Source organism: Pezoporus wallicus, unplaced genomic scaffold (assembly GCF_028554395.1).
Source record: "Pezoporus wallicus isolate ANWC-B61680 ecotype Strahan unplaced genomic scaffold, APGP_CSIRO_Pwel_v1 contig_6996, whole genome shotgun sequence".
Classification (NCBI taxonomy): Eukaryota; Metazoa; Chordata; class Aves; order Psittaciformes; family Psittacidae; genus Pezoporus; species Pezoporus wallicus.
In genome coordinates, this window is record NW_026637899.1 from 3040466 (window position 1) to 3062106 (window position 21641).

Sequence of the window (21641 nt, forward strand, 5' to 3'; positions counted from 1 at the left end):
GTGTAGCGGAGCATGCCGGGAGTTGTAGTCCTAGTGGCAGGTTTAGTCCGCCATTAGGGCGGGCGAGCTTCAGCTGACAGGACTACAGCTTCCGGTGCACCGCGCAGCGCCGCCGTGGCTAAGGGGTGCGAGGAAGGACAAAAAGGTTCCTGGTCGCACACGCCCCCATCGGTGTCCGCTGTGTGCCGGGCTGCTGGCGGTGAAGGCAGCCGGTTCCATCCGGGAGGATGGAGGAGAAGCCGTCCGCCAGCGTTAAGCCCTACCTGGACAAGCTCACCCTGGGGGTCACACGGATACTAGGTGAGTGGCGGCGGGCGGGAGCGGCCTGAGGTAGGCCAGGGGCGGGCGGGGCGGGGTGTGGTGTGGTGGTCACTTGGTTGTCACAGAAACCGCCCGCGGGCGGGAAGGGCGCCTCCCTCAGCGCCGCCCCGCCATGGCCCCGCGGTCCACGCCCGTCCCGGGCCGTGTGTGCCCGAGCCCCGAGAACCGCGGGGTGTGAGCGCTGGGCGGCTGCTGGTGGGACCCCGGGCACAGGGATGGCTGGGGCCCTCCTCTGGGACCACATGCACACACATCCTCCCTGTTTCTATTATTTGAATCAGCAGCAGAAGTCCTGGTACTTAAAGAGAGCCCCGCAGTGTCAGAGAAAGCACAGAAAGTGGTGTTTTGTTCAAAATCATGCATAATTCTTAGTTTCTGTTGCAGTGTGTGGTGAGCAGGTAGCGCGCCGAATGGAAGGGAGTTCAGCCTAGTGCACAGCTCTGGTAGGTTAATCTGTGGATCTGCTCAGGACCAACTCCCCATAAATAGTCACTCTGTAGCTATTCCCGTACCATGGCACTTTCTCCACAGCATGCCCTGCTTGCTGTCTCCGGGTTTTGCTCAGATCTCGAGGCTTCTTGCATCCCTGCGGTTCGCTTTGAAGTTCAGCTGGACTGCAAAGCGTTCAACACCTAACGGAAAGCTGCTCAGGCAAAACTTCGCTCGTGGCAGTAGAATCACAAGAGCTGGTGAAAGGATTTGCATGTGTAAAGGGTTTTAGCATCAGACCTTTCATCTATCAGCAGCTCGAGGCACAGAGCTGCCATGTTTGTATGGCTGGAAAGCAGTACATCTCTGCCAATCCCAGTGTTGTAGGGTATGACAGCATTACAGATTGCAGTTCCAGAACTTCTTCCTATGAATTTTAAAGCCAGAAGTGACTGCTGTAATGCCCTCACCCATCTGCTGTATTGCAGGACAGTGAGTTTCATTTGGTAACCGAAGAGTATTGCTATTTGCATATGTTTTTAGATAGCTGCTAAAACAGACAAGATTAAAAGATTAAAGGAAAATTCTTCCTGTGGGCTTCAGTGAGAACAGGATTTCATCCTCGGTATCTGTTAAGCGTTCTCTTACTGACTTACTATTGGACATCTTGGGGGTCCTTGTTTGTTTTTTCTTGTTTTCCAGTTGGGAGCTCAAGACAACAGTATCAATCTACTCTGTGCGAGCAATAAAAGGTGAAACTACTTCTGATGAACCATCATGGCACATTTTTCTTTGAAGTATCTCTTTTTGAAAACTCACTAGCCCTGCCCACATTTTCACCACCCAGGCTCAGAAGTATGCAGTCTACGTGATGTTATCTATGTCCAAATGTAATGTCGCCATATAAACTGTTTTGGGTAGGTGTGTTATTTACACCAGCAAGGCTTGGCAGTGCCAGCTGGACTCTGAAACTCCTGTAACGTACCTTTCACATGGAAGGTGTTTCCTGGTTTGTGTTTATTTTTTCTTTGACTTTCTGTCTATATCTCTGATTGCTTGTATTGTGCAATATAGCAATGCACACCCCAGTCCGTTGCAGTGATGTTTTACTCTGCTTCTTTTCTCTGTCTGTTCACTCCCTCGGGGAATTTTGCACATTTTTTCCCAGTGAAGTAGTCCAAAGCATGTAGATTGTACCACCCTATTAATTAGAATTACTGAGCTAATTGGGAAGCATTACCCATCTGTTCAGTGTTTGCTTCTTTCAGATTACAAAGGGTGTTTCATTCAGAAAGATGCCTTACTTGGTAGTTTGTGGCACTAGAAACTATCTTATTTTAAATCTTCTTTTGGGAACTCTCATGAAGGCAGTAGATACTTTTCTACCTGATACAGCATAAAAGCAGTAATAAGCTTTTAACTCTGTTGTGGAACTTTTTTATCAGGAAATAGAATTAAGTATGTAATGAAACTCAATATACTCCTCTTAAGCAAGAAAATTTTGCATGTGTGGTATACGGGAGCTTGAGGCCCCATTTTCCAGTACCTTTATAAACAAATGTTCATGGCACCATTTCAAAAACCCTCCTTTAAGCAAATTCCATATATGAGGTTGTGGGGGAAGGAGGTTGTTTTGTTCTTTTTAACTTCTAGTCCCTGTGAAAGGCCCTACAAAGTGACTGTTTTCTCACAAGCATTATGGAGGTTCTAATTTGAGGAGAAAAGAGAGGCATCTTTCCTGTTGCCAGTAGGATTAATTTTGCTGATGTTCTGTGAGTAACAGCAAACTTCAGAAACATTGATTGCTCACAACTAAATCTGAACAGGAGGTCTTAGCTGTTCTGGGCTGCCCAGAGCAGGACCATGCTTCACTATTTAAAGTCTTTATTAAATAAGAATGCAACTTTTCACGCATTTTTAAAAGATGCTGAGAGTTTATCCAACTTATAGACAGTATTAGCAGTACTGTTAAGGACTAATAATACTATGATGATTTGCCCTTCAGCTTTGTGTCATACCATTACATCAACTCTTTGTAATCAGCCCTGCAGAGCATTTTTGAGAGCTTCCATAGGAAATGTCCTAAAAGTAGCACAGAGTTTACTGTGATCTTGATTCAAGATAGTTATAGGGAGGAGTCACCTGAACTACTTAAGCTTCATCCTTTTGTCTAACCTAAGTGACTTCTTTATTTCTTCCGTCTGAAAGAAAAAGAAACTCACGGCAGGCTTATTTTCCTCATTATTAATGTTTAACGGAGCTCTCATCCATACCTACACACATCTGTTAAACATGGTCATCAGTTTACCCACAGGATGGATATTTTTAATATAACATTCAGGCTTTTAAGACTGAATTTATCTTTCTTTTGATCTTGGATTTGGATCAGGCCTCTTCAGAAGTCGCAGTTTTCGCATTCCTAGACATCTTCTTTGACTGATATGATACATAATTTTCCATCATCCCAGCCAAGCTGTTGTGCATGATGAATTAAACATCCTTACTGTTTTCTTTGATCACAGAAATAACAACTGCTCTGTTACAGTAATTAGCTTGCATAGCTTAAATGGGAGAGACCAGTTAGGGTTCTTCAGAAGCAGAATACTTCTTTAGAAGCAGAATACACATGGGTGGCTTATATTTGAGCAAGAGACAGATTCCCCGGCATTGCACCCACCTATTGGAAGTCACACTTAGCCAAACATCAGAATCTTCTGTATGTTGAGACAACCCTTGGACAGACATTACCTAGGTGACTCACTGTGATTTTTCTTCTTTTTCTTTTTTTTCTGTCTTCAACTTGGAGTTTGTTTTCTAGTACCATGTTTTGTCTTCTAAATTGTCTGACAACATACCCATCAATACTTCCAATTAAGTGAAGTTTAGATTTCCTGAAAAGTGCTGCTCCTCCACCAACAGAACAGACAACACAGAAGGACAACACTACTGCTAGAATTAAAAGCCCAGCACTAGAGATAAAAAACAAACCAAAGCTCTCTAGTGCCTGCCTTTCCTGTCTAGTGCGCTGTGTATGTTTTACCAGAAAGCAATTATAATACATGTGACTGCTTTGGGAAGCTAATACTTTCACAGCAGAGCTGGTCTTGAAAGCCCTGCATAGGGATCACTTCTGTTTCACGGCGGCCCTGTGTGCTGGGCTTGCACTTCCCACAATAAGAAGTTAGTAGTCTTTCTGGACCTGATCCAAAGTGAATAAAGTCAGTGGGAACTCTGTCAGTTGGCTGTAGATGAAGTAAAACATCATAAAATAATAAGTGCAAGAGAGACTGTACTGCCACACACACACGCAAGGATAGCACCATGTAGGTTAGTATCTACATTTACATATCATTCTTTCCCATAAAATATTCAGATGACTTTTATAAATTGAGCTTGGTGCTCGTAACAAATTCACGCATGTCCAGCTGGGATCTGCATGAGCTGATGTTTGCTCATGTGGATCCCCTCAGCAGGATCAGACTCTGCATCTGTTCAAGCCCACTGAATCCAATGCTGAAGCGCGCCATCTTTGTGGAATACGGTTGTTAGCAATTCACAGCAACGCTTCTACATCTTGTGTCAAACTAAGAATATCCTACCCAACTGAAACTGCAGGGCACGCTTACAAAGAAAGAGTTGCAGTTTGCTAGGAGCCCATGGTTTATTTTCCCATGAACCCTCTGCAAAAGATTACGCCTTGAATATGAACTATGTGTATGTGTGTGTGTATATATATGTCTATAAAAAACATCAAAGGATGACACCTTGTGCAGCCCTAGGCATCCTTATGCCAAGACTTGCCAAGTACAGTTACAGACAAAAGAAAGTGACTGCTCAGTCACTAGCACAATGCTTGCAGTCATTAATGCCTTTTCCTCAGCTGTCAGTCGCAATAACTTGCGAAATTGTCTGGCTCACAGTGCCAGCTGCAAGCATGCTCTTCTTTTCCTTTTAGAGACTTCTCCAGGAGTTGCTGAGGTGAAGTTTGTGGAAAAGGAGCCAGCTGAACGCCGCACAATCATTTCATGGGAGCAAGTGAGTATTTTTTGTGGTAATATTGCAGTGAGGTCTGTCTGAATGTACAGCAGCCCATGGAGAATATCAAATGCAATGGCTGCCCTTTCTTTTATTGTGATACAGCCTGCTACCAAATTTGAGGAACAGAGGAACCTAAAGAGATATTTTTTGTTTGTTTTCATGAGGTATTACCAATAGTCTTTTAGGCTATTGCATATGCCCGATCTGTTAGAAAAACTTCTGCAGTGTGGGTATATTCAGAATGGCAACTCTAAAAAGAAATGACATAGCTGTAGTAGGCAGCAACAGTGGTGACTCAGTGAAGAACAAGCATTGTTCTGACTCAGGTCTGAAACCATTTTCTTACTCCCTTTCAAACAAAATGGAGCAGCTTTTCATTATTCATGGCCATTAAAGGTAAAGTCCTCAAGTTGGAAAATACGACTGAGGCACTCAGTTCATTCCAGTTATCTTTTCTCTTTTCAGTCTCAACTGTTCACCTCCATTTCTCACAGCCCTTTCTTCCACCTCCTCTCCATCTAACCAACCCTATCTTTTGTCCAAAGCATGTCCCATTGCCTGTTCTAGAAGACTGTGAAAGACACATGCTACCTTCATATTAGCTGACCTCCCTGCATCAAAAGGTGTGACCAGAGGGCTCCTGAATACTGTTCTGTGACTCTGCTGGGCAGCGATGGCATTTTTGGTCCTTTTTTAAAATATACGTATGCTTATCAATCCCATGACCATGGTGGATGTCGTGGTTTAACTCCAGCCATCAACTAAGTACCATGCAGCTGCTCACTCACTCCCCTTCCTCTGCAGTGGGACTGGGAGGAGAATCAGAAAAAAAGGTAAAAACCTGTGGGTTGAGGTAAGAATAGTTTAATAATTGAAATAAAAGTACAATATAATAATACAACAACAATAATAGTAGTAATAATATTTTTTCTTAAGGAAATAGAGGAACGAATAAACCCTGTTCCCTCTACACCCTCTTTCTAACCCCCCACCCCCCCAAAAAAAAACAACAAACAACAAAACACAACAACCAAGTAATGCACAATGCAAGCTATGGGATAGAATATCCCTTTGGCTAATTCAGGTCTGCGCCCTCCGGGCTTCTTGTGCTCCTTCTCACTGGCAGAGCATGAGAGACTGAAAAGTCTTTGATCAGAGTAAGTGCTACTTAGCAACAACTAAAACACGGGTGTTTTGTTAACATTGTTTTAAGGCAAAAGCCAAATACAGCACTGTACAAGCTATTAGGAATAAAATTTCAGCTGGGATAACCAGTACGGTGGAATAAATACTTTCATGGTGTTACTCAGATGTAGTGAAGGTACAGCTCAGAAGCTCGCTGGCCTTTGTGTGGCAGAGGATGGAGATAAGCAAAACATCCTCCTCCTCCTCCAGCCCTGGCTATGCACTAGTGCCCATGCTCTCATGGACTGCACATGTTACCACTGCTTAAAATAACTTCCCCTTTGATGGCACCTTGCCCTTTACAGTTTTTCTTAAACAGTAGCAAAGAATCTCGCACTAGTTTTGGTAAAGCCCTATCCCATTAGTGATATATATCAAGATTTTATAAACCGGTCAGAATGTATATGATATAAACCTATGGTATTTACTGAAACTTGTACAGTAGCCAGCAACTGTGCTCAGGCAGAAGTGTCCGGTTTTTCAGGTTCATGTGAATTGTTTCCTGATCTCCTCCTGTAACTGTTGTTCAAGTGTCAGATTAACTGGTCTGGAAAGTCTGAGGCCTCTGACTGTGAGCCAGGTCAGGCCTGGTGGCAACAAGAATGATGTTTGTTCGTTCTTCTGTTGAGTGGAGGGGACTGCTTCTCCTGAGCACAGTACTGCTCTCATATCAGGTGCTTCTACTCCTCCTAACTAAACTGGGCTTGTTTCAAAATTGAGCTGTTCTTGTAAAGCCAAACTCTGAAATGCTGTAGCCAAATCACTTGGCTCCAGAGATGTCAAAACAAAACTTCAGCTCCATCCCCAACCCACCAGTGATGGACTAAGTTCATTGTGAAAGTAAATGGTGAAGATTAAGTAGATCAGTTGAGTAGACTGCTAATGGTGAAGGACTTTGGAATCTATTTCTTTGGGTTTGCTCCCATTTGCTTTGACAAAGCCTCAAATGTACTTCTTGAATTAACAGGTAACTTTTTGTTTTCGTATTTTTTTCTTGAGCTTTGGACATGAAGTCTGATATCTAACACAGTCCATGCAATTGCAGTACGTCCTGCAATGATGATTAAGGGCAAAGCATTCAGCACCTCCCAAGGTCCTTCTAGGATAAACTTGTACCCCCTTTTCCTCAAATTCATCCTGCTTGAATGTGAATACAAGTTTGAGTGTATCTAGTTTTCACTTTTATCACTGTTTTTTTTCATAGCCACTAGGTGGCAATACTTATGCACACACTTGCCACAGCCTGTATTTGTAACTCACCTCTACGGTTTTGGTTATGCAAGTATTTGAAGGGGTTTTTGTATGATGTAGGGGAAGGTGGTTTCATTGACAACGAATAAAAGCTCCACTTTTTTTTTTTTTTCTAGAAGCAGTTTTTCCAGTCCTACTTCAGTTTTGCAATGGAACAGTATTGTTGCTAAGAGAAAATACATGGTATTCAGGAATTCTTAAAAGAAAGTCAACATTTCTTTAAATTATGAATCTTAATCTTTCCAACCCTAACCATTCTATGATTAAAATCATGTTCTGATAGTGCTCGCAGTGTGCAAATTTTTTGCCTCTGTCAGCTGTGCTTGTTAAATTGGGCTGTGCTTGATTTGTGCTAGTATTTAAGTGAATGCTGTGATGGAAGTTCTAAAATCCTAGATCAGCTTGTTGAGTGTCTGTTAGCTGCTCTGAGGCTTTGCAGAGGAAGGTGGGCTTCATGACAGGAGACAAAGCAGTATGACAGTAAGAGAGCTGAAGAGTTTTCTTTCTCAGGCTTTGTGTAGAGGCAGAAAGAGCTGCTCAGGAAATGGAATTTGAAATCAATCATCAATATTTTATTGAAAATCAGCACACTCACTAAGATACGTAAGGTATATAATTGTTACATATATACATCATTTCCCCAAAACTTTAAAGCAGTTCAAAATATTTAAATAAAAATTTAGGCCTAGCAAGATGATATCTTTTCCTCAGGAAAGTAAGACATGCAACAGAAGGGGGATAAAGACAGAGTTTCCAGGTCACTGGAATGCCAGTGCTAATAACTACATTGTCCTATGAACCCATTCCTACTCCTAAAATTAGGCTGGCAACTGCCCTGCTCCCTTCCATGTGCAGTTTTTAAAAGTCAGTGTTACACTAGAATAGTGATAAGGAGGCATTCTGGTATCAGCTGTGGCTGTGTCTGAACCACATTTTCTTTTCTGCTTCAACCAGAAGACAAGTCACTCACATCCTTGTTTTGATTTTCAAAATCAGAAAATTGCATTCTGTTAGGAGTAGCTGGAGCACCACAGTGCTCAGCACCACAGCAGGCCAAGGAAAATGAAGGGGGTCATTGTACTCTTATTAGCTTATTAGCAGTGTCTGAACTGCCCCTGGCTGGCTGTAAGCAATCCCTGCCCATCATGTTGCTGGAGCTTTGATGTTCTACAACTCTACAAGGGAAATATGTTGTTTCTCCTTAGGCACTTTGTGGACAAAGATGTATTTTTCTGTAATAAAACAATTAAAAAGCTCTCAAGCAGCCTGGTGCTTTCCTGTTGTCAACTGTCTTAGGCTACCAGACAATTTGGAAACTCTCTCTGCATGCAGATCTCAGTGGAAATTGTGGTGGTTGTCCCTGGCTGTTCTAGAAGTCTTCCTTGTTGCTTCTACCGTATCTCTTTTTGACCCAAAAGTATGCACATCCATAAGGGTCCTTCTTGCTGCCCTCCTTGATTTCCAGAAGCACAGGATCTGCCCATCTTGAGCCTGCCTTGTGGCCCTGACCATGAGAGAGGTGGGGAAGTGAACCCAGCAGAACCAGTGCAAGAGGAAAGGTATATTTCTTCAAGCCCCATAACTGAGGAGATTCTGGAGAACTGTTGTGAGGTAGATAATATTTGTGATGCAGTGTTCCTCTCCTGTGAGGCTTCATAATATTCTGATTAGAGATAGGTCTACCCCAACCCCCTGCCTTTCAGGGCAGGAAATCCAAGCACCGTGTTCTCCTGGGAGCCTCCCCAGTCAGATTTATAAAAAGTGCAGCAAGAACATCTCAGTACTGCATTCACTGGCAGCTAGGGCAGACCAGACATTAAACATTAGGGAGAGAGAAAGGAGGCTGCTGATGTACTGTAGTACTTATAAGGCCCGAGAAGTGACATAAATCCCTTCCTTCTCTCTCCAGAAGTTGGATAAAACTCATTAAGCTTTTAAAAGAAGTCTCTCTCAAGCTATAAGCTTTGACTGTTGTTCATTTCTTTAGGATATTAGCTTGGGAAGCCTTGTTTCAGCAGTGCTTTAAGTGAATTGCCATATGTCAGTGTTTTAGCTGTGGATCCAGTGCTGATGAGGTCTTGGCAGCAAAAAATAATCTGGTTCCAATACTCTTCTTTATCCTCAGTGGACTGTGCTCTCTTGGGAGTCTTGGGAGACATAATATTTGGGGATGTTACAGACAATAAACAAAAGCAGTAGACCTCACACACCATATTGGACACTTGGGATATTTCATTTTATGAGCTGATGAGTGTAACCAGATGACTGTAGTGAAAACAGCTGCTTGCCAGGTCTGTGGTTAAGCCACTTCTGGCACGTTATTAGGAATATTGTATTTTATGGAGCTGGAGGAGCACAGAGCTTTAGAAGCCATTTTTAAGCTTGAGAAGCCATTTTTAGTATCTAGTAGTAGCTTGTTTCTCTGCTGTCACAAGATAACTGTTTTGACGCCATAGGGTCGTGTGGCTGAGCGTAACATAACAGATCAATGAAACCTTTCTGAGAGATGGCTATTAGTGAAGCTTTCTGTCGAGAGTTCTTTTGCTATAGACCCCAGATGTGCTCTGGTACAGCGTTTTCCACCCATGTATTTTGCACCATCATTTGAGGAGTCATGCAAAGTGACATGGTTAGAAGAATCCTAAAACAAAGTGGGGAACACAGCCATTTGAAGAAACATGCACATGTTAATCTTTCCATCCAGAAAGGGAGGTTCAGAGCAGAAGACCTGTTCAGATATGATTTTTCCATGTCCTAATCAGCTATGTTTGTTAAATTGACCTGTGCCTGGTTTGTAGTAGTATTTAACTGGATACCTTAGTGGAAGTTTTAAAAACTTAGATTTTGTCATCCCAGGGGACTGAGAACAGCTACTGAAGTCAAGAGAGCTGTTTGCATGTATATTTTTACTGGTGGGATAGATTAGTTAAAACTGCAGGGCTTGAAATGGACTGAAAGTGTTGCGTAAACGTGTGTACTCTTCTGAGGCTTTGACAGGCCCTCTGAGGTCTGTCTTATTTTCTTTCTTCATAGTTTTAAACCTAGTCACTGTGCTTACAACAGCATCTTGAAATTGGAAGTGGTGAAAGCGCAGCATGAAATTGTAAATATTTAGGACTGAGAAGAACCCACAGAAGAAGGCGTGTTTGTTAAAGGCATCTGAAGAACTTCAGATATGTACATGTGGCTTAGTAATCTCCTGAAACTTACCACCAGGGCCTCAGGCATCAGCAGACTGTTATCAAAGGACAGGAAATTCTCCTTAATACAAAGTTTCTACAGTATCAGATTCCCTGCTTTAATAGCTGTTGTATCTGAAGATTTTCCCTGCCTGGCTTAGAAAAGCACTGTACTAGCAACCAGGCTGCTGATGGGTTAACTCAAGTGACCTGGCCTACTGCAAGCTGCAAAGCCATTAGTATCTGGGACTTGTCAGCAGCAGTCTACTGGCATAAATGGATTTGCTTAGAGAGTAAACATGCAGGAGTAGAGGTTGTGGGTGTGTTAGAGGGTTCTGCACAGCGGATACGCCACAGCTTGGGGGACAGGGACTGTAGCAACTCAAAGAAAGTGACTGAGGATAAAGATTTAACAGGCAGAAGGGCTGCCCTGGTCCTAGGGGGTAGTAAGGAATGTAGACAGGAGGAGGCCAGCACCTTTCTTTGCTTGTGCCAGTCACTGGTGACTGAAGGCCAGCACTGCATTTGGATGCACAGCTGGCACGTAGGTCCCGCTGACAGATGCATTTAGGCAACATTAAGGCAGATAACTGGACGTGTACAAGCGGCAGACATGGAGAAGAATCTGATCAACATCTCCTGAGATATTACAAATTTGTGTCACTAAATAAATCTACATGAGCAGCATGTGCATGTTTCTTTTCCTTAGCTACTGGTTACCAGAATATTCTTCATTTATTTTATGAGACTTTGAATGTTACATTTTATAGTAGCTGTGGGGAAGTTGTCCCAGCAGAGGCACAATATTGGAAATATATTGTCTCCAAGGGGTACCTTACAATAGGCATCTGCTACCTACCTCCAAACCAAGACAGTAAGGCCAGCAAAGCTGTATTTGGGTTACTTAAGCAAGCTTCAGGTCAACAGTGCCTGGTTCTTGTGGGGGAGTTCAGCTACTCAGACATTTGTTGGAAATAATGCAACTCACATTCATCAAGTTCCTGGACTGCGTAGAGGACTGCTTCTTCATACAGATGTTAGATGACATTGGTCAAACCAGGAATGAGGCACTGCTGAACTGTGTGCTGCTCACAAACCAAAAAGACCTGCTTTGTAATATCTCAGTGATGGCCTTGGCTGCAGGGATCACTATATTGCAGAGTTTGTGATCAGTTGAGCATACTGAAGTTTAGCGCTAAGGCAAAGGTTTTAGATTTTACAGCAGCAAACTTCAGCTCGCTCAGAGTTCTGTTGGGAGGGATTCCAGGGAAGCTTCCATGAAGGATAAAGGAGCTAACGAGTGCTGTGAGATTCTCAAGAGCACTCCCTTGGAAGCACAAAACCAATTCATTGCATTTAAAGATAAGGGAAGTAGACAGAGCAAGAGACCCCCTTGTCTTAACTGTGAACTTCTGAGTCTGCTCAAACACAGAAGATAAACATACCAGAGATGGAAAAGCAGATGAATACCTGTTGAGGACTTCAAGGGCATTGCCAGGGTGTGCAGAGACATGGAAAAGCAAAAGCTCAGCTCGAATTTCAATTGGCCAGAGATGTCAAAAGTACAAGAGAGTTCTTCAGGTATGTGAACAACAAGCAGAAACAGAAGAAAAATATGGGCCCACTGATAAGCAGCATAGGGGAATAAGTCACCAATAACACTGAAAAGGCAGAGGTTCTCTTCACTTTCTTTCTCTGTCTTTATCAGCACTTTTAGACTGCAGGCCTTGGGAACAAAAATCCAGGTTGATGCAAACACAGACCAACCATCAGTGAAGGAAGAGTTGGTATGTGAACTGTTACAGAGGCTTGACCCCTGCTAATCAATGGGCCCTGACAATATCCACTCAAGGGTATTAAGAGAGCTGGCTGACGTCATTGCAAGGCCACTCTCCATAATCTTATGAGAAGTCTTGGATATATGACATGTCCCAGAAGACTGGAAAAAGGAAAATATCATCTCCATCTACCAGAACGTCTTAAAGGACCCACACATGTGTGTTACTTCAGTCCCCAGGAAACTTAACAAATCTTCCTGGGGCCTATCACAAGTCAAGTTAAGCACAGATTCACCAAGGGCAAATTGTGTTTGACAAACCTGATCACCTCTACAAAAAGTAACCTGCTTGTTTGATGTGGGGCGAGTGGTGGACATTGTCCTGGATTTCTCAAACGTTTTCAGTATGTTTTCCCACAGCCTCCTCATAGAAAAACTAACACATCACAGCCCAGACAAGTGGTCTGTGTGGTGGGTGGGGAACTGGCTGACTGGCTGCACCCAGAGGGTGGTGATGAGCAGCCCCTTTTACAGCTGAGACCTGTCACTAGTTTTGGTTCCCACTATAGAAAAAAGATGTGGACAGGCTGCAAAGGGTGCAGAGAAGGAACACAAAGCTGATCTCAGAACCACAGAATCATTAGGGTTGGAAGGGACCTCTGGAGATCATCTAGTCCAACCTCCAGTGATCAAAGGACTGGGTAGCCTTCCATGTAAGGAAAGGCTAAGACAGTTGGGTTTGTTCAGCCATGAGAAAAGAAGGCTCAGGGGAGACCTTCTCAACATGTTCCGGTACTTATAGCATGGCTACAAAGAAAATGGAGACTCCCATTTTACAAGGAGTCATATGAAAAGACAAGGGATAACGGGCACGAGTTACTGCTGGGGAGATTTTGGCTGGACACAAGAAAAATTGTTCACAATGAGAACATTCATCCATTGGAATAATCTCTCAAGGGAAGTGGTGGATTCCCTAATGTTGGACACTTTTAAGATTCAGCTGGACAGGGTGCTGGGCTTGTATTGTGTCTTTCTTGTGTTTTTGCCAAGAAAGGTTGGACCAGATGATCCTTGAGGTCCTTTCCAACCTGCTATACTATGGTTCCATGGTTCTATTATGTGATTCAATATTCAGTTGTACTTTGGGTTTGGGGCACATTCTGCATTTTCCCATAACATTCTGATTGTTGTTTGCAGAAAAATTCCTGCATATTGCCAGAGGATTTAAAGAACTTCTATCTAATGACCGATGGCTTTCAGATGACCTGGAGTGTGAAGACCGATGGCAAGTCAATGTATCATGCATGAATACCCTCATTTCCCTGCAGCCAGTCTTTCCTTTTCAGGATCTCTTTAATTTCAACCTTACTTTCTGCACAGTCAGTACACATCTGTCAGCATCCTGCCTTAATCTGAGCAAAAGCACATGCGGCAAGTAATTTTGAATGAAAAATAGCACCGTTCCTTAACTTTCAAAACAAGAGAAAAGCCAAACAAGAAGTAGTTTGTTTCTGCTAGGCAGCTTCATCAGTGACTACAGAAAACTGACCTCTGAATTAGTAAGTGAGTGTAGTCCTGTGTGGGATAGTAGACTATATTAAAGATGTGAAGAAAAAATTATGCCTGCACATCAAGGATCCCTTCCTGGTGCAAAAGGAAGCATGTTGCTTACATGTGCTGGACTTGCACAAAAGAGACATGTATCCTGAACACTGGCTAGAAACCAAACAAATAAATACCATTCTTTAATACACTGGCCAGCTATTGACACTCAGATTTAGGTATCTAGTTTAAATCTTGTACCTACACTGCCTCTATAGTTCTTGGAGAGAGAAGCAGCTCTAGCATATTATCCTATCAAAAAGCAATAGGAAGAGTTACCCTCTGATAATGCCTCTTTCTCATTAAAACGTATATGTACATGCTAGAGCATGATTCTGCTTTCCACCATTCACTGGAGCAATTTCTGGAGTCTGTGGTGGAACTAAGTACAGGATCAAGCTTTATTGTCCTCGTTTGGCAAGAATTAGGCAGTTCCTTCTCTGGAGGCCTGCAACTATTATCCTACCTCTTGTTGCCTTCAAGTGAGGTTGTCAAATTGGGCTGTGGACACTGCTTACTTCCACAAATGGGTGTGACATACAGGGGTTTTCCTCAGGAAGTGAAATTTCATTTCAAGAAACAAGCTGAAATCAGGGCTCTAGCACCTGCGCTGAGTCCCATCATGTTTCAAGTGGGATTTAGTGTGTTGTGACTCTGAAGACTCTTGTTTTCAGGGCACACAACTACAAAGAGGCCAGTGCAGCTCACATTACTGCCTTGTTTGAGCAAGCATCCAGTACCGCCTACAGAGGCCTTTCACACTGGCACGTGGTGGAACAGGGTGGTCAATGTCTGGTAACAAGACTAGTCCTCAATAGAGACAAGTGATAAGCATTCATTCAGCAGCACCCACATGTTGACAACACAGTTGGAGTGGGAAACAAGGGAATGCACCCTGAGCAGGTATATGGGGTGGAAGAGGATGAGCTACCCAATACGGTATGAATGGGTGGAGTGGTTTCTGGTAGGAAGGACAGTAGCAAGAAAGAGTTTTGAGGAGGTGGTTTTAGCTAGCAGGATTTTTAATAGCCGGTTTCACAGGACTAGGCTAACAGCTGCAGCAGAGGCTTAGCCAGCAGTGTAATTCTCATACCTGCACTGGTGTCACATCACCTGTAAGTGCGATTCTATGTTTGAAAAAGCCTAATATTTGTTCCTCTGGAGCCTGACTTGGTTAAGCATCCAGCCCTGCTGGGTATTCACACCTCTTCTCCCCAGCTTTGTTTTCAAAGAGGTTGAGTTGATGCGTGGAGGAAAAGAAATACCTCCTGACACTGTATGTGATTAATGGTCACTCTTATTGCAGATACACCAATGCCCCTGGGTTCCATGGTGATTAATAGTGTCTCGAAGCTATGTCGGCTTGGAGATTCCTCTATGTACACTCTGCCTAATGCACCAACTCTTGCTGACCTGGAAGATGACACAGGCGAGGAAGGTAACATCCTATTAACAGGTAGAAAATGTTCTCTGTCTCATCGCTTTTGCTCTGTTAGGATGATGTTAGGATATAGCACATGGATATTGCAACAGCAAAGGTCATTCCCAAGTAGATGGGGTTTTCTTTGTCTCCTGAGCTGGATCTACTATATATTCCTGTTAGTCCCCTATGGCCTTTAGAGGTAGGTCTGTATGCTGAGAATCTCATGAGGATTGTTAATGCTGCCAGTTGCCAGTATTACTTGCATCCTCTTTTTGACAGCGTGGCAGGCTCCTATTCTGCCTTTTCCCTATTTATTTTTTTAACTGAGGCTTCCTCCAGTGATTCACCTTCTAAAGTCTTTGTGTCCTTGTAGTGTCACACGAACAAAAGATAACAGTTTATGTCTTGGTAATAAAAAGGCAGCAGGATGTGCTCTTTGGAATTGGAAAAATAACTCTGGTGAATACATGTAAGTGTGAGGTGACACTGGAAAATGTGTGTTTCCAGACCACCTAAGAATGCTGGGCATGCTGCAGTTTAGAGAGAAAAAGAAAAAGAAAAGCCCACTCCTTTTCTTAGACCTCTTACAGTCTAACAAGACTGGGAGAATAAAGAAGGTGAGAACAGAGCCAGGTGTCATGCTGACTCCTTAACAAATAGCTATTTGATTTAAGTTTTGTCTCTGAATCTCTATAGCTCTTGTAACTGCTAAATATGGCTGGAAGATTCCTTTTGCACATTCCAGCTTGGCTGCAGTCTTGATCTTCTAGCCATTGTAATGAAATGGGCCAAATTCTGCTTCCATTTAGCCACTCAAACTTCCACTGATGCACTTATAAGGTACGCTGAGAAAAAGCTACATCCCCACAAGAGATCGTACCCTGACTTCCACAGAAAATTCGTCTGAAGAGTACAGCTCTTATGTCTTGAGGAGCTTTGAAATTCAAACTGATGTCCTGCAAAAACTTGCAGCTACGCATCCCAGAATGGTCCTGTAGAAAGGCTTTGTGGTGCTTGTGGGCCGCGAGTTGAATATGAGTCAGACAGTGTGGCTTTTGAGGACCCTGATGTCACACTGGAATGTATGAAGAAATATATTTGTTTCCAAGGTCATCAAAGACTTCTGTCAGAGAAAAAGAATAAACTGTTCTCCCTGTCCTCCTTAGAAAAGAATAAAGTGCGGCAAGAAAGGGAGGGTGGATAGGATGGAAATAATGGACTTCAGCTGGAGCAAGGAAGATTTAGGATCCACCTGAGGAACACTTCTAATTGGTAACAATGGATTTGAGTTGACTGTTGGGAGATTGTGGCATCTCCAACACTGGAGAACTGTAAGAAAAGAGTAAGCAAACACGTCTCAGGAGTGACATCTGTAAAGCTGATCTTGCTTTATGCCAGGGAAGGACTAGAGAGCAGCTTGATATCTTTTTTCAGTCAACTGATTTTGACTCTGGTTTGTTTTCATAACAGGTTAACATTTTTCTCACTTTTTGGTTTAGTTCTTTTATTTTTTCAACGCAGGGAACTTAGTCAAGAAGTATAAATATAGATTTAGTTGTTCCTTGGCTGATTTATTAATAAGTATCAAATAAATTGCCTTTTGGTAGCTGAGTCACAGTCAGTTTTCCAAATATGTTTCATCAAGTTTTTTCCTGTTTTCAGGCCATGGAGACAAACCAGAGAAGCCACACTTTGATTCTCGTAGTCTCATCTTTGAATTAGACCCATGCAATGGGAATGGGAAAGTTTGCCTTGTTTATAAGCATGCTAAACCAGGTAAGACTGAAAAGAGCAAAGTTAGCCATCTTTCATTGTGGATTGTATCTGCAGGCCACGTGTAGAATCATCTTGTATTTCTGATCATCTTTGCAATTTGTAGATGAACATTTACTGGGGTGTTCTGTCTCCATTGAAGTCAGGGGCTAAACCTCATAGAGACTTTACTAGAGCTAATGTTTTCCCCCTTTTAATGTTGGGACTCTGCGTTATGATTTCTGCATGCATACAAACAAGAAAGCATTCACATATGACCTACAGACAGCCATGTTGAAATAATACAGAGCGCCACCAACATATCTCTGGTTACTTACATGTCTGGAAACAATTCCCTTCTATTTTGATGAGAAAGCCTGGAGCTGTTCTTAGAAGCAATGGGTAGATGCTAAAAAAGGTCTTGATAGAGACAGCCTTAGACTAGTTCTTCCACCCTGTGCATGGATGCAGAGCCTCCAGATGCTAACTAGACCAAAATTTGGTAGTAAGGGTTGGACAGCAGGGTGAAAGATGTGAGCTGGGCTGTTTCTTCTGACAGATACAGAGAAAACCGTTAGCAACAATTAGTGAAACACCTGAGGCACTGGTAAAGCAGTTCTCATCAGACACAATGCACAGGTCACTAGGTGTACATGCATACATGTGTGTTTACTGTGTAGGGGTGTGCAATTGTTATATACCTGTCCTTAACAAAACTCTGTGGTTGTTATCTCTTGTGTTCATTGGGCGTGACTGCAGCTCCCAAGGCAGAAACTTACCTGACCTCTTGCTTTGCAGCATTAGTGATTTCAGCACATGCAGTGGCTAACCTGGGCAAGGGAAGGGAGTGTTGTTTCCCAGTGTTGCTGTCAATGCAGGGGGCAGTGTGTTTAATTAGCAGTGTTCAGCGTTTCAATTTCACAAGTAAAATCACGTCTTTTTATGTTACAAAGGATGTAGCCACCAGAGAAATACTTGATCACTGTGGAAAGATTTTGCAAAATGTGTTTTTGTTGGCAGCACACGGTTCTAAGACTTCCAGACTCTGAACTCTATTTAGTAATCCAGATGACTGACAATTGAGTTAGTTGTTTTTACTTTGTGGAGCAGATAAATGTTTGCCATAATTGTACTTTGAACTTAACACCAGAAAGTTGCTGATGTCCAAGCATGTTCCATGCAGTGTACCAGCCCCAGGTTGGGCAGGAACAGCGTTGCATCCATTGTATGGTGGGGAAAGTCAGTGTAATGGCTGTTGCACAAGAATTTTTGGTAAAGCCAGGAGCAGAACTACATCTTTTTCAGTCCCCATGCTCTAACCAGTAAGCCACATTCCTCTGGATAACCATCTGTGTTAGTCAGGGATGCTGCATTTTAGAAGCTGCAGCCTTTCTGATAAGTATGTTGTGTCTCCCACCTGACAATGGCCAGCAATTGATCTTACCACTGCAAAACAACAGTGTAATTTGTGTTTGTGTTGTTCTAGTTGTCTCCCCAGACACAGAGATATGGTTCCTGGACAGAGCTCTGTATTGGCACTTCCTCACCAAAACCTTCACAGCCTACTACCGCCTGCTCATTACCCACCTGGGTCTTCCACAGTGGCAGTACGCCTTCACCAGCTATGGGGTCAGCCCCCAGGCCAAGGTAGGACAGCAGGATCCAGCTCATCAGTATTTTGCATAAGCATAGATGTAAAAACATCTTCTCACCTTTTGACAAGCAGTCTGTAGGCTTGAGTGGGCCTCCTTAAGGAGCTATGGAACGGGCCATGAGTCTTTCATATCCTGTAGCATGTTAACAGTCATTCATTTATGTTAGTAAATTCAATAACATTTTGTGTTAACCCTGCTTTCTTCACCTGAGTTGGACTCTACCTTTGACCTTTAATAGCAGGTAGTGAAGCTCCAATTATTTCTTTGCTCTCTTGACTTTGAGGCAAGCCTTCACTTCCGTGACTGCTGGCAAATGAGGAGATGCAAAGCCATTCATCCCCACAGCTACGTAAGATTGTCTCTGGGCGTAGCACTGAGGAAGAGCCTGCTGCTCTCTGGGTGAAGAGGAAAGCCCAGGTACAAATTAGATAGGAACCCAGAGAAGACTATGGACTTGAGCCTTGCCAAGAATACCAATTCCTTTGCATCCTCCTCAGTCATGAAGGGATGCCTTGATAAAAATGATGCCAAAAAAAAGGGTAATTTAAATGCCAGCAGTCCTAGAAGTAGTTGTAGGAGAGCTTCAGGTACAGCCTTGTGACCATTCCAGCCCTTCATTATTATTAAAATTGCTATTCTGCTCTGCCAGGACCCTACTATTGGAAGCACCTGCCATTCCGCAGTGTCTGACTGGGCCCTAAGCCTGTCAAACCCTGATTCAACCTTGTGAGAGGTTGAGGAATGGAACTGATAATACTTCTGAACACAGCACAAAAGCAAATACAATATCTCTGCATGCTGGCAAGCCCAGGCAGGTCTTGGTGAGTGTCCTGCACTTCATCCAGACATGCCAGCTCTCTCACCAGCATGACGTTCCTTGGTCCTGCCTTGATCTCTGTGTGCATCAGAACTACTCACTAAGATCACTGCCAACTTTCCATCTATCAGTGGCTGTAGAATTTTGTTCTTTGTATTTCTAGTGTCTTCCCTGTTACACTGTGCTCTGCTTTGTCGGTGGAGGCTGTGTGCGTGGTCCCCTTAACATATGTCTGTGCTCTGCCTTTCTCTAACTTTCCTACTAGAATATTTTGTTATGTTCAGTATATTCACAAACCTTAGTGAAATCATTCATGTATTCCCTAATCATTTGCAGCCTCTGCTAGTTAAAATCCTCCTAGTGTGTTAACCATTATCATTTTTAAAGGTCTTCAAGGGTGGCATATTAAAGCTGTTTTCCATTAAGCAGTACATGAAGAGATTGCCATCTACATTTTCATATTGATCTTTTGTTCATCTTGTTCAACATTTTGCTCACGGTTTCAGTGGGATTTGTAATACCATAATGCCCACAGTTTCATTTCCTGACTTTGTCAATGGAAAAGTGATAGGAAAAACATCAAAGATGAGGAATGCACTGTAGTGGCATCTGGGAACCAAAAAGAAAAATATGACTTATTGTGGTCACTTCTAGATGTGAAATCTAACTGAAGAGAAACAAACACAAAATTCTTTGTGTAAAGAGTTAAAAATCCTGCATTATTGAATGTGTGAAGAAAGGGAGGGAGACTGTATCTTGAGAGTTCAACTAGTTTGGGTCCAATTTATAAGTACATTTAAATTCCAAGGATTTGAAATCTTTTCTTCTTGTCTGAATCTAAGTAAGTGTGGTTTAGTTTCAACCCGTCCTTTTGCTTTTCTTCCTGTTGTTTAAATCAAGAGTTGCTCCTGATAGGAGTTACACTGCAGGAAAGTTAGTTTTAGGTTTATGTCTGGTTCTCCTCTTCCATGTCTGGAATGTGGGGCAGTTCCAGGACTGTAGCTGTGCCTTATGTATCCTTATCAAAAGGCACTCTTTGCAGTCCCGTAAATTGCAAACTGATAAGTGGTGTGTGATCAAAATCAAGTCTCAGGAGGGAGGGCCAAGAGGGTGTAAATGTCTAAGTGCAGTTTGATTTTAACCTCTTCCTTCCCCACCATCCTGCCTTTCAGCAATGGTTTAACATGTATAAACCCATAACCATCAACACATCTCTCCTCTCTGAAGAAGCTGATTCCTTCGTGAACAAGTTGGACCCCAATAAAGTATTTAAAAGCAAGAACAAAACACCAGTGATCAAAAAGAAACAACCTTCCCAGCCGTCAGGCTCCCAAAAGAGTCACACGAGCATGACCTCCTCCAAGACATCCTCGCTAGCTGGGAATTCTTCAAGGAAGTGAGACCACCAGATCTGACCCTGAACAGTATTTTCAACAAGCTTTGATGTTCTCTGATGCAGAGTCAATGGTTCAGATGGAGTTCCTTGTGCATTAATAGATGTGCCCAATGAAAACACGTTGCAGCATTTGCATGAAATAAAGCCACAATGTACTTTGACATGGGAGGGATGTGGTTCCTTGAGACTGGGAGAAAAAATCTTGAGACACTGATTTAATTTCCTTCTGCTACTTGCAGTATGTACTTTCCAGAGGGCATGAAGAAGCCGTTGATGTCACTGCTGTATTGGGAAGCTTTTGTTCTTGTACAACTACAGCAGTGAAATGAAAGCAGATGTAAGTCACCATTACTTTAATAGACCTATGCTGAAATACAGTGTATGAAGATATTTTCTGCCATCTCCTTTGAAAGAAACCTGTCCTGACCTTGCATGCTATGGATTAGGCTGGAACCCACTGAACAAAGAAATATCTTCTGCTTCTAATAGAATCAAGCTCTGCACTTCCCCATGCTCCTTCCAATTTCTGCCCTCAGAGTCATGGTTCAAAGAGACCTTGGGCTTCCGTGTCTCTGCACTGGCCTAGTTGCTTTCTCTACAGCCCAGACCACTTAGAATCATAGACTCAACTAGGTTGGAAAAGACTTTTAAAATCAAGTCCAACCTTTACCTCAGGACTGCTAAGACCACCTCTAAACCGTGTCACTGAGAGTCTCATCTACATGGTTTTTGAACACTTTCAGGAATGGTGACTCCACCACTGCCCTGCACAGCCTGTTCCACTGCCTGAGCACCCTCTCGGTGAAGATATTGTTC

General features: G+C 42.9%; 2 protein-coding genes across 4 annotated transcripts in view; one reads left to right on the plus strand and one right to left on the minus strand.

Annotated features, from left to right (window-relative positions):
• KIAA1328 (KIAA1328 ortholog) overlaps nt 1–351 on the minus strand; it is a 181431-nt gene extending 181080 nt beyond the window's left edge. The window contains exon 1 of the mRNA XM_057408151.1: nt 264–351. The gene's annotated coding sequence lies outside the window, so the exon portion shown is untranslated. The remainder of the gene's footprint in view (nt 1–263) is intronic.
• Nucleotides 168–21215, plus strand: TPGS2 (tubulin polyglutamylase complex subunit 2). 3 transcript variants are annotated; one of them, XM_057408152.1, is made up of 7 exons: nt 177–300; nt 4706–4785; nt 13378–13465; nt 15089–15238; nt 16868–16981; nt 18444–18604; nt 20602–21215. In XM_057408152.1, the coding sequence occupies exons 1-7, from the start codon at nt 228–230 to the stop codon at nt 20827–20829; spliced, it is 894 nt and encodes a 297-aa protein (XP_057264135.1). In that variant the 5' UTR covers nt 177–227; the 3' UTR covers nt 20830–21215. The 3 variants fall into 3 exon arrangements, with proteins under 3 accessions (XP_057264137.1, XP_057264135.1, XP_057264136.1); XM_057408153.1 differs by having other exon boundaries at nt 15089–15220; XM_057408154.1 differs by lacking the exons at nt 16868–16981; nt 18444–18604; nt 20602–21215 and adding an exon at nt 16015–16861 and having other exon boundaries at nt 168–300; nt 15089–15220.
• The last annotated feature ends 426 nt before the right edge of the window (nt 21216–21641 follow it).

What these genes read in the sequence shown, in the direction of transcription:
- TPGS2 (XM_057408152.1), top strand. Translation starts at nt 228, where the DNA reads ATGGAGGAGAAGCCGTCCGCCAGCGTTAAGCCCTACCTGGACAAGCTC. An exon ending in CTGGAGTGTGAAGACCGATG is followed by an intron (nt 13,466 to 15,088) that starts GCAAGTCAATGT and finishes CTCTTATTGCAG; the next exon opens with ATACACCAATGCCCCTGGGT. An exon ending in GGGTCAGCCCCCAGGCCAAG is followed by an intron (nt 18,605 to 20,601) that starts GTAGGACAGCAG and finishes CCTGCCTTTCAG; the next exon opens with CAATGGTTTAACATGTATAA.